At 57.8% G+C, this 12,250-nt stretch overlaps 1 protein-coding gene across 1 annotated transcript; it reads left to right on the top strand.

Annotated features, from left to right (window-relative positions):
- Positions 1–586: 586 nt before the first annotated feature.
- On the top strand, positions 587–11,307 carry HS3ST2 (heparan sulfate-glucosamine 3-sulfotransferase 2). The gene is made up of 2 exons (XM_039560463.1): positions 587–1,058; positions 10,021–11,307. Exons 1-2 carry the CDS (start codon positions 625–627, stop codon positions 10,637–10,639), a joined length of 1,053 nt encoding a protein of 350 aa, XP_039416397.1. The 5' UTR covers positions 587–624; the 3' UTR covers positions 10,640–11,307.
- Positions 11,308–12,250: the final 943 nt, after the last annotated feature.

The raw sequence follows: 12,250 nt of genomic DNA, 5'->3' as shown, positions 1-12,250 counted from the left end.
CTCCCGGGCGAGGGCTGCTCACACCATTCTGGTGCTGGTTCCCGGTCCCGGGCGGAGGTTGCGCGGCTGCGGGAGGCGCCGCTTCCGACCCAGGGAGGTGCCCCCGGCTCCACACCGCTGCTTCGAGCGGTTCAGGGCTAGCTGCGGGGCAGAGCGGGGCAGGGCCAGGCAGGACAGCGGGACCGGGGACGGGACGATCGCACCGGCACCGGGGCCGGGCAGGGCAGGACTCGGCGGGCAGCGGGACCGCCCCAGCCCCGTGGAAGCCCGGTCCAGGGAGGAAGGGCTCTGCGCGGCGGTACCTCCGGCCCGGCCCGGGGGAGGCACCGGCCGCCGAGCGGCCGCGGGGGCTCCAGGAGGCGCTGACGTCAGGCGGCCCCTTAAATAGCGACGCAGCCGCCGCTGCCCCGGCACTTCCCGCGGAGGCAGCGCGGAGCCGCCGCCGCCCGATCGCGGGGATGGCCGCGGCGGGGCGGCGGGCGCAGGGGGGCCGGGGCGGGCGCAGCCCCCTCGGGCGGCCCGGCCGCGCCGCCGCGTAGCCGCGGGAGATGCCGGAGCGGCCACGCCGGGGCCGGGGCGCCGGGCCGGGGCCCGCCGTGCCCGGCGGCGCGGCCCCATGGAGCCATGGCGCGTAGGGCGCCGAGCGGGTGGGCCCCGGCCGTGGCTCCGGCTCCGTCCCGGCGGCTGGCAGGGAGGGTCCTCGTCCTCTTCACGCTGTCGCTGTCCTGCTCGTACCTCTGCTACAGCCTCCTGTGCTGCTGCGGCAGCCCCGCCGTGCCCCGCGCCCGTTGCCCGCCCGCCCGCGCCGCCGCCGCCAAGAAACTTCTGCAGCAGTCGCGGCCGTGCGGGCGGCCGCCCCCCGCCCCGCCGGCCGGCAGCGCCCCGGGGCCGGCCCGCCCGGGAACCAAGCGCCTGCCGCGGGCCATCGTGGTGGGCGTCAAGAAGGGCGGCACCCGCGCCGTGCTGGAGTTCATCCGGGTGCACCCCGAGGTGCGCGCGCTGGGCACCGAGCCCCACTTCTTCGACAGGAACTACCACCGCGGGCTGGAGTGGTACAGGTGAGGGCGGGGGGCTGCGGGACCGGCCCCCGCCCGCCCCGGGCACCCCTCGTCCCCGGCCGCCGGCCACCCCCGTCCCAGAACATCCCCGTTCCTACACACCGCGGGCACCCGCTGCTCGCCTCTGTCCCCTCTCCTCTCCCGGCGCTCTCGCTCTCAGTGCGGACTCGGGTCCGCGTTCCTCGGTCAATCGATGGAGCCGGCGGGGCGGGAGCGGCCGGAGCGGTACGGCGGGCGGGCGGGCGGGCGGCGGAGGCTGTCGCCCGGCGCACTCAGGGAGTTTTCCTTAATCCCCTTGTAGTGCTGAGCGGGTCGCGGCTCGGTCCTTCCCGTTCACCGGAGCCCTCGGCTGCAGCCCCCGAGCCCCAGCCCTGCCGCTAGGCAGCCAGGAGCCGGGACGATGCCAGGTTTTCCATCCCGTCTGAGGAAACATTTGCCTGGGTGAAGGGTTCTCCAAAACGTGTGAGTGCCCGTGCACGGGACGCACGGCTGTCCTCCCGCACCCCTGCTCGGTGCACCCCGGCACGATTCTGCTACCGGGCTTGATCGCTGGCTCCGTGAGCGGAACAGTCCCTGTCCTCTGCCATCCCACCTCTCTGAACTCCAGTAACTGTGGATCTATATGGAATCTCTAATAATTTGTAGAGGTCAGCGAGTGTGTCTCCAGCAGGAGATGGGATTTTAATTTCCGTGACGGCTTTTGTGAGGTGCTCTGAGAGAGGCAGCAAGTTCTGCTGTTAAGCAGGTGACAGCGCCCATGGGCTCAGTGGTGCTGCCAGCGGTTCACCCCCTACTCCCTGCGGTTCCCACCCAGTGCACCCACGGGTGTTTGCTGTGCTGTTGTAGAGTGCTGGGTGCGTTCGGGCAAGGCCGTGGGGCTTCTGCTGGGCATCAGCATCGGGAAGCAGAGGAGGGCTCGGCCTGGCCCCGGGTGCCTGTAGCTCACGGCAGGGGAAAGGACTCTGTCATTGCCAGTGTGTCGGAGCATCATGGCGGGTGGTGGGGGCAGCCCGTGCGGCCACACCGAGCTCACTTGCCCTCCATCTTGACAGCGGTTTCCTAGCAGAGATGTCCCCGGTTCCAAAGCAGGTCAGTGCTCAGTGGCAAGCAGGTGGGAAGTCAGCGTGACATGGGGCTTGTGCCTTGGGAGGCAGCTCAGGCACTGCATGGAGAGAACTGCAGCATTGCTGCCCTGTGTCCTACTGGGGTCACAGTGGACCCTGCAGCCAGGAATGTTCAGATCCTTTTCTGCCAGTACTGGTGGCAGGTGACAGAAGAGCCAAAACAGGCACAGGTGAAGCTCACTGAAGCCATTTCCTTCTCGTGAGGCTGTCCTGCAGCATGTCCAGTTTCTCCTGCTCTTCAGAGAGTAGCTACAGCAATATCCTTTGCCTGCTCTTGCCTCTTGGGAGGTCTGTGACATTCCCGCACCCTCCCCCCAGTATCAGGCACTGTCACCCATCCTGCATCCCTAAAAGCCAGCAGCTGTGAGCAGCCCTGCAGCACAGGCATGTGAGGACAGTGCTTTCTCTGAAGGACACCCACAGTGGCAGGATAGGTGATGGAGCAGAATATGGGTTCTGGCTGAGCCCCTCACTCAGACGGGAGCTGCATGGGCTCAACACCTAGCTGGAAAGCAACCCCCCCAAATCCTGAGCTGGGGTCCTTCCCTGCATCCTTGTGTCTGCAACTGATCTGTGCTGTTTGTTTCCCCTGCATGCTGTCAGTGTGGGAAATGTGGGGTGGGAGCCTCATGGGCATTGCAGGACCAAACCTGTGACACTACTCCCAAACAAGGTTTGGGACACAGAGCCTGCCCTGAATGAAGGAACAGACCCCGCCTGGGGCATGTAAGGGCACCTGTGGACACCAGGAGTGGTGCTGGTCCAGGTGCTGTGTCCCCTCTCCTCACACTGTGGCACTGAGGGGCTGCAGCAGTTCCAGCCAAGCAGACAACCTCCCACCCTGAGCCATAGTTTAGCCTGGGATTCTCCATGTGAAGGGACTCAGCTGTGACCAGGAGGGGTGCAGCCTGTGGCAGTGGAGAGAGCAGCTGTGGAGCAAGGTGGGGGCAGCAGTGGGAGCATGGCCAGGTGAGCAGTGTGCTGCCCCGGGGCTCTGTGTCTGGATCAATAGAGAGATCATGCTGGAGCAGCAGAGCCTCCAAATTAGTTCAGCTAAAACAATTAAATGACACTTCCTTGGGTTTATTACCTTTTTTTTTTTTAGCTTGACAAATGTGCCAAAACTTAAGCACAGAGGCTGCTAAAGTATAAAACGTGGAATTGATTTTCTTCCTTGCAGTGGAGCAATTAAATGTGGAGCAGGTCTAACCCACAGCACGATAAGCTCCTGTCGCTCTGCCAAGAGCCCGGGGAGCAGGAGAGCAGGGTCGTGCCAGTGGCTACAGCCCAGGAAGGACAGAGGTGAGGCTAGGGGCAGCAGATGTGGGGGCTGTGAGGGATTGCAAGGGGCCTGCCAGGACCCCAGATTGGGGGGCTGCACCTGGCCTGGCTGAGGCTGTCTTCCAGCTGCTGGCTGGGGAGAGCAGGTGCTGCCGTGCTTGCGGAGTGCTGTGGTGGAGGGTGGTGTCTGCAGGCAGCCCGGAGCACAGACCCCTTGGAAAGGCGAAGGTAAAGGCATTCCCTGATGTGAGTAGAGACTTTGCCTGCAGGAGCCCCTGGCTGCTGAGTGCCAAGTCAGCTCTGTCCTTTCCTTGTGCCCCAGTGGGGAGCCAAGTGGGGACACCAAGTTGGACTTCGGTGCAGTGGCAAGTAGCGTGAGAACTGAGCCCCTGTGATGCTCCAGAAACATTGGTTACTGTTTTCTCGTGTTTTCCCCTGCCTTGGCATTTGTCTGACGCAGAGATGGCAGACCTAGCAGGAGGGGAGACCTCCTGATCTGCCTGTCCTTGCCTCTCCAAATGTCATGCTTGCTCACAGCTGCTCTCATGGTGCCTCCTACCTCAGCTCCTGCCATGGCCTGGGGCAGCCCCAGCTGCCCCCTGTGTGGGGGGATGACACGCTGGGCAGAGCCAGACCCCTGGGCTCCCCCCATGTGGGACCACTACCCAGGAGCTGCCCACTTGCTGGCTCCAGACCCAGAGCCCCCGTGCTGTTTACAGTTCCCATCAGTCTCTAATCCACCTCATTGGCTACAGACACACTACAGGAAAGATATTTTTAGCAAGGTCCATTTTAAGACAACTGAAACCAAACAGCAGCTACTGGGAAATATTGATTCATTACCAATCCTGCACTAAATGTTCAATATTGAGCTTTTTCCTGCTGCAAGTAGTGTGGGCCAATAACCTTCAATATTTTCCAGAACACAGGGAAGATGGTGTCATTTAAATTGCCGTTAACTTTGAGTAGTGATTCTAATTGCAGCATCTCAGGGTGCAGTTTTCCTCCTTAGGATTCCTGAGTGATCCTGTCAGATGCTCCGGTGTTATTTTCACAGAGAGGGGCTTTTCCTTGTGGCTGCAGCAGCAGGCTGAGCCTGGCTCCCACCCATCCTGCTGGCTGCCATAGCTGAGCCCAGCGGAGGCGTTGGCACAGGGCAGAGCCCATCTGGTTCTGCATGGCCCCACCTGAATCCCCTGGTCCCAGGGGTAGCACCTGGGCCAAGCTTGGCTTCCCCATGTAGTGCTGCGACAGGTCCCTGGAGCACCAGCACTGCTGGAGTTCTGCCCCCTGCCCCTCATCCCTGCCTTGCCTCTGGTTTTGGGGTTGGCTTTGGGGTGCTTCAGGCACTGCAGCAGCACAAGGAAGGCCGCAGCCCAGGGGAGCAGCCCTGCCAGCGGGAGCATCGCTGTGTCCCCGCGTTCCTGGGTCTGTGGGAGGGCAAGAGAGGAGCCGGCAGAGCCGCTCCCGCCCCCGGCTAAGTGCTCCCGGCTAATGGCCGGGCTGGCGCACACACAAATGGGGGCCCATTAGGCTTTGCCCAGCGACATGTTTGTGGGCTTTACTGACAGTGCATTTGGGTAAAGTTAATTAGTGAGAAGAGAGGAAGGCAGCAGCTTCAAGGATGCTTTGAAATTTCCTTGACTTCAGAGAGTGCCCTGGCTCTGGGGAATGGGCATGGAACCCGTGGCAGAGACTGTTGCATGAGGCACTGCCCGGGCAGAGTTCCCTGGGCACTGCCATGCCTGCGCTGCCTGTGGTGTGGACAGCAGTCCTGCCTGTCCTGTCCCCAGGGTGGGCCAGGTGCTGCCACGACCCTCACTCAGGCCAGGAGAGCTTCCCTCTCTGAGGAGCTGGGAGAGACACTGGAGATAGGCTCATGTGGGTTGCCTAGCCTTCGGCACTAAAGATGTGTATTCTAGCTCTGTTCCTTCACCTTGTTTGTAAATGCTGCAGTTTGTTCTCACCTTTGCTTGGGAAGCACCAAATCCAGCTGGTGACATGGCACACCACGGGCTTGGCTGCCCTGTGAGGCTGGCGAGAAAAGGGTACCAGCCCCTGGTGACCGTGGGTGTCCATGGTGGGGCCAGGCCCTGCCTGCAGTGTGTGCCCGGAGATGGCTGGGGCCAGGAGCAAGAGCCAGAGCTGGCTCGGAGGGCCTCTGAATGACACTGAGTCTCCAGGACCTATTAGCATGTTGGTGGGGTTTTTGCTTGGTTGCACTGTCCATTTTCACTCACCTGGCACAGGGAGGTCACCAAGTGGCCACCGCGACTCTGACACAGGCTGTTAACTTGGGAATTGCTGCAGCAGCTGGGGCACATGTGGTGGTTTTAAAAACAAGTATTCAGTTTTGAAGTTTCACCTTTGGAAGGAGTTGCCTTGGAAATGGGAAAGGGGGAAGACTCCAGCCTGTCTCCATTAGCAGAGAGCAGTACCCAGCAGGGCTGAGAGCTGGGGTCTGTGCAAGCTGTGCAGGAAGCCCTCATCTCCTGCTTCTTCCCAGCTCCACTGCTCTCAGAGCAGACCTTGGCCTTTGCCAGACCCTCCATCAGTGCCGAGTGGTTATTAAGGAAGGTGAGGGTCACACATAGGTGTGTGTCTATGAAGGGCAATGGCAGTGTGCCCTTTGAAAAAGAATCTCTTGACTTAAAGGACACTGCAAATCTCTGGAGCATTTAAGTGATTAAAAATGAATCAGCAACAAAGTTAATTACTGTGTTCGCTCTGCTTTTATGCATGGAAATGTCCCTCATTAGCCGTCTGCAAGCACTGGTGTAAATTCTTTGAACATAAACATTTATTAAAGGGAGCTGCTCCATCATTAAATCCTGGCTGCTGTAGTGCGGGGTGGTGGCAGCGGGGCCATGGGGCCCAGCCAGCTCCTGCCAGGCCTGGGCCCTTGGGTGCGGTTGTAGCTGTGGGCATGGTGCTGTCCCTGCAGGCTGGGGGATGCAGCAGGTCTGTCCTGCTTGGCATGGCAGCACCCTGACAGCGAGGGGCTGCAGAGCAGTGCTGGGGAATCCCCTCCCTCCCCTCAGCCCCTTGCAGTCCTTGGCAGGATGGTGCAGCCCTCAGCCAGGGCATCGCTGTGTCCTCAATGACCCCTGTGATATCTCTCAGCCGGAGCTTTTTATCTTTGTCACACCTCGTTTTCTCACGTGTTTAACCCAGTTTTGCTTAAACTTCCCGAAGCTACCAGAAGCAGCTTTGCTGGAGCTTTCATCCACCACTGCCACCCACTGTCCTGCTGAGCAGAGGGTGCCAGGCAAGAGCTGATGGTGCTGTCAGTTGTGTGTGCACCCGTGGCACAGCATAGCATGGCACGGCATGGCACAGTCCTGCTGGGAGCTGAGGCCAGTGCTGACTTCTGTGCTTCCTGTGCTCATCTCCCAGCACATCAAGCTGCAGCTGGAGACACACTCACAGCCCACCCTTCCCTGCTGGTGACATCAGCTGGGAGAGGGAAAGCACAGAGCCCTCACCACAGGAGCTAGCACTTGGGATTTTTTTGCCAAATTAAACAGTTTGTTTTTGTGCTGCTGAGCAGATGGAGCCCAGGATCGCACACGCCAACCTGTGTACACAACGGGCTGCAGCAGGCAGGGACTGACCCGGGGCTGTGATGGGATTATCAGTGGGCACTGCTCTCCCCACTTTTACCTGCAATATCTCAATTGTTTGATGAGATTTTGTACAAATTCCTCCCTGGGAGAGTGTTTCACGCATGTTCGACATCAAAGCACCACAGCCAGTGAGGGAGCGCATGTTTCTTTAATGTGGGAGTGTTGTAGGGGCTGCAGGGTGCCCAAAGGCAGATTATAACAAAATTAATAATTCAGGGCTTGGAAAGGTGCTGGTGAGGAGTTAACTCCTTCAGGGCAGGTCGCTGCCTTCATGCTGCCACAGCCAGGTCAGGCTCTGCCTTGCTGCCGCCCAAGACCTCTGGGGTTGTGGGGTTGTGGGGGCTGTGCTGGCTCCCAGGGACCGCAGGGCACAGCTGGGCCACATCAGGCTGTACCCACACGTGTCCCCATGTCACTAACATGGGCAAATGCAACCTCTAATCTGGGCTGAAGGGAGTGTTAACGCCCATATCAAATGATACGAAAGGGCTTTAAGAATTGGGCAACTCTAGTGCAAGTAATCTCTAGTTCAGAAGGAATTAATGCTGTCCCTGCAGCCAGAGCAATGTGCTGAGTGAGTGCCCCAGCCATCCTCCCCCCACCACTGTCAGTCGTACATCACTGTCCCCATGCTGGCAGCAGCTGGCTCAGCGCATGCCAGGAGCCAGTGCCAAGGCCAGCTGGGGACGTCAGCAGAGCCACAGGACATGTCCATGGAGCAGCAGGAGCAGCTCCTGGTTGAGCCCTGGCCACGCAGCTGCGTGGCACTGTGGGCCAGCACCAAGAGCCTTCACACCTACACAAGCGAGCCTGGGCCTTAAAGCTGTGTGACATACTATTTGTATGCAAATAACCCTGTGAATGCAGAAGTCCAAAAATATTATTTTAAAGTCGGGTGTAATTAGGTTTGCCATGCATTTCCCTGCTCCTGCAGCCCTGGGGATCCTGCTGTTAGTGGGAAAATGAATGCCTAGATGACATCTCTCCCCCTTGCATGGCTTCACTGGTGATTTATTTATCTGCTTGTGCTGTGTTTTGTTGTCTCAGCAGTCTCTGTTGCTCAGAAGCAGCAAACACTGGGAGTCCATTTAAAAAAAACAACTCTTGTCTCATTTCAGTAATTTACTATGCAGAGGTTTTGTGTTTTTCATAATGGATTAGAACCTGTAATTTTGTATTTTGAATGCATGGACCTAATAACTCACGTAATGAAAGTCTAACAGGCTTGAGGATGCGCCATTAATGAAACAGCAGTTTTATGATTCTCCACAATATATTGTAATAGTGAATCACTTACAGAGCTGTCCAGTGCTGATTTATGATGAAACTTGTTTGTGATGTGGAGATAGAGCCATGTGCCTGCACTGAATTAGCACCTCCTGACAGTCATTAAACAATGGGAATCGTAATCGGGATTTATGGGGTTTGAAGCAGAGCAGTGGGAAAGGCCAATTAAGCGCCATCCATGCTCAGGTACCTCAGTGAACCAGGCCTGCTAATTTATGCTGACTAATTAGTTTGTTTTCTCTCAAATTCGGGAGCTGGTCAAGAGCATATGAGGGTGCATGGGCTGGTGCCCTCGATATGTGCTGCCACTCCCTGCCATGTCCTGGGTCTTCCATCTCTGTCCTCCTGTCGCACAGGGTGTTGTGGGCTGCCGTTGGATCTCCTCCCAGTTAGGTCTTTCATCAGCCCAGAGCTGCTGGCCATGGGCCATGTTTTAGGGATGCTGGAGGTGCCAGGTCTCAGTCACTGCACTGACGCAGCCTCGGAAGCCCCCGCGTTGTGGTGCCGGCACGGCCGTGGTGGCTGTGCCAGGTTTATCGCATGGATAACAGGGATGCCGTCAGAAATGGCTGCAGAGAGGGATGGTGTGTTTGCTTTCTGTCACTGCTGCTGGTCTGAAACTCACTGGAGTACCCAGGGCTCCAAGGCTGGTGAAATGACTGCAGTACCAGTGCCAGCCCCTGTGCAGGGGCGAACACCCACTGCGGGGCCCAGCCAGGCAGACAGAGCCTGGGGATGTGCATTGTGGGGGGCTCACAGGGAGCTCCACAAGCTGAATTTGGGCTGTGCCTGCTCACACTGCAGCAGCTGCTAGTGCCACAGGTGCTGGTGCCACAGGGTGCTGCTGAGGTGTGGGTGCAGCAGAAATGTGCTGGCCTCATCCTGGCTGCCAGCACTCCCTGCCCGCTCCAGCCAGGCATTCCCTACCTGCTCCCTGCCTGCTCCAGCCAGGGGACCTACAGTGCTGTGAATCTGACTGCAGTGGATTTGATAGTTTACTCTAGTAATACAAGACCAATTTATAAATCTTTCCATCCCATTAGTTTTTATTTGATTTGGATGTTCAGATGTCAAAGCAAATGATTTAATTAGTGTTAAGCTGGGCTGCAGGGATGCTGTATTTCCCCCAGTCTGGTGCTCCTTGCCTGGCCTGCAGCCCAGCTCCCAGTGCCAGAAACAGATGGGTGTACCCAGGAGCCCATTTGGAGCTCTTGGGCCTGCTCAAGCCCTGGTGGGGTGGGTGATAGCCTGGTGGGCATGAGCGCCACATCCCTGGGCAGCCCCTTGCCCTAGCTCCCACTGGCAGAGTGGCACAGCCCCCTGGACCCTGTTCATTGCTCCCCATGGCTCTTTGTGATGGTGATGTGGCACAGCCATCACATTCCTACATCCTGGCACTGGACACACACTTGCTACTCTGTGTGTGGGGCTTCCGGTACCCCTGTCCTCTGCCCAGGCTGTCCCCTGGGACTGGGATGGACCTGGAAGTCATCCGTGGCCAGGGTCCTCCACTGTGCTGCTGGAGGGGTCTGTGCCTGCTTTGTTCCACTGGAGGGGACATGTCACCAGCCCCATGGTGCAGTCACTACCTCCTGGTACCTGTCCCGGCTCCTTCCTTACCATCACCTTCTGCTTTGCTTGCAGGAGCCTGATGCCACGAACACTTGACAGCCAGATCACAGTGGAAAAGACCCCCAGCTACTTTGTCACCAAAGAGGCACCGCGGCGGATCTTCAACATGTCCCGGGACACGAAGCTGATCGTGGTGGTGCGCAACCCCGTCACCCGCGCCATCTCGGACTACACACAGACCCTCTCCAAGAAGCCGGACATCCCCACCTTCGAGGGGCTGACCTTTCGCAACCGCAGCCTGGGGCTGGTGGACACCTCCTGGAACGCCATCCGCATCGGGATGTACGCTGTTCACCTGGAGAGCTGGCTCCAGTACTTCCCTCTCTCACAGATTCACTTTGTCAGTGGGGAGAAGCTGATCACGGACCCAGCAGGGGAGATGGGCAAAGTCCAGGACTTCCTGGGCATCAAACGGGTTATCACAGACAAGCACTTCTACTTCAACAAGACAAAAGGCTTTCCATGCCTGAAGAAGTCAGAGAGCAGCGGCTTGCCTCGCTGCCTTGGCAAGTCCAAGGGCAGGACTCATGTGCAGATAGACCCCGAGGTGATCGAGCAGCTTCGGGACTTTTATAGACCTTATAATATCAAATTCTATGAAACAGTCGGGCAGGACTTCAGGTGGGAATAAGTGTCCGGGAGAGGAGGTGCAGTGACATGAAGCTGCAGTCTTCTGTGAGGGGGGCCCAAGGGGCTGGAGCCAGGACTCCCCTCAGCCCATCCTGTCCAGAATTGCAAGCAGAGGCAGGCAAGGAGTTTCCCTGTTCCTTAGGAGTCTGCAATGCTCCAGAGTGAACCAAGATAAGGAAGACTCAGAGTCCTGCTGCAGCCACCAAGCTAAGGGATGAGTGCTCAGCAGCACTGCCTATCCCAGCAGGTCAGCAGTGACATGGCTTCCTCTGTGGGGTCCTGTTTGCTTTTAGCACCACATGGTCCCCAGGGCCACAGTGATGGCCCTGTCCTGCAGCCTGTGTTCAGGCTGCTCTGAAGCACATCCCTCTGTGTCCCAAAGCAGATGGATGCTCCTGGACAGTGGCAGTGGGACTGTCCCTGCCAAGCCATGTCCTGGGCAGGCAGAGCTCCAGCCACTCCACTTTGCCTTTGTCACTTGCTCACCATGTGTACCGATGAGGACAGTGAGATGTATCTGCTTGACAAAGAAGTCTATGGAAAATGTTGTACTGATATTTTGTCCTGTGAATAAAGCACAGAATCCTGCTGTTACGGGTACTTTAGTGGCACTTGTTTCCTTGTTCAGCATGTGATCCCTTCATGTAAATAAAGTGGCTTCCACCAGTCCGTATGCATGGGCTGTTCTTAGGACAGGGCTGGGCAGCCCCAGGCAGAGCTGGGGGGCCATGGGGAACCCCCACACCCATGGGCAGGAGAGGGAGCGGGCAGGGGCTTGGGCAGGACAGGGGGTCAGCTGGACATGACCAAGGGGACATGTGGCACAGCCCTGCCTGGGGCTCCTCAGGCTCATCCTCTGGCACGGGACTGGGGATGTCTCGGAATGATGCACAGTGGCTGTGTGGGGATGCTACACACCATGGACCAGTTTGCAAGGCCTTACTGTGAATGATTAGTAACCAGTGAGCTCTAATAGGGAAAAATTGTAGTTAATTAGTGGACACCTAAGAGAGCCATATCTGCACCTTACCCACTGCCAGCCACAGCAGTGCGGGGACCCAAAGGCAGTTATGGGCAGGTAGAGGGAGAGACGGGAATTAACGGCCATTGACAGGAAAATGGGATATTTGCTTGTATGATTTTTCCTTTAAAGGAGAAAAACACTCACAGTGAGACTCACAAATCCCAGCCTCGCAGTAGAAAAGCTATTTCCAATCCACTCCAAGGAGGCAGAAGGTGCCAGGTTAGATTGATCCTCCTGACAATACTGTATTAGTGGGAAATTAGAGCTGGAGCCTGAGGAAACTGCTGCGATATCAAACAATTACTTTACATTTGTCCTTACAAATGGAGGGAGCAGAAATGTGCTTAAATCAAGTATTAGCTTTCCAAAGGGTGAGCAAATGAGGGCTCAGGAAGGGCTGCACTGAAAATGCAGAGCACATTAGGAGCTCTTAAAAATGGCTTAAAAAACCCCAAGCAGGCAATCTGCATGCCAAGGAGGCAGGGGAGGGGTTTGATGAGGATGGAAGGGTTTGGTGAGGACATGGAGTGCTGCTGGTTTGGTAACCTGGTGCTGAGTAGAGGGGCTGCCAGAGGGAGCCCCCTGCTC

The sequence above is a fragment of the Corvus cornix genome, chromosome 14 (assembly GCF_000738735.6).
Source record: "Corvus cornix cornix isolate S_Up_H32 chromosome 14, ASM73873v5, whole genome shotgun sequence".
Lineage (NCBI taxonomy): Eukaryota > Metazoa > Chordata > Aves > Passeriformes > Corvidae > Corvus > Corvus cornix.
The sequence above is the reverse complement of the archived record's forward strand: the minus strand, read 5'-3'. Positions and strand labels throughout refer to the sequence as shown.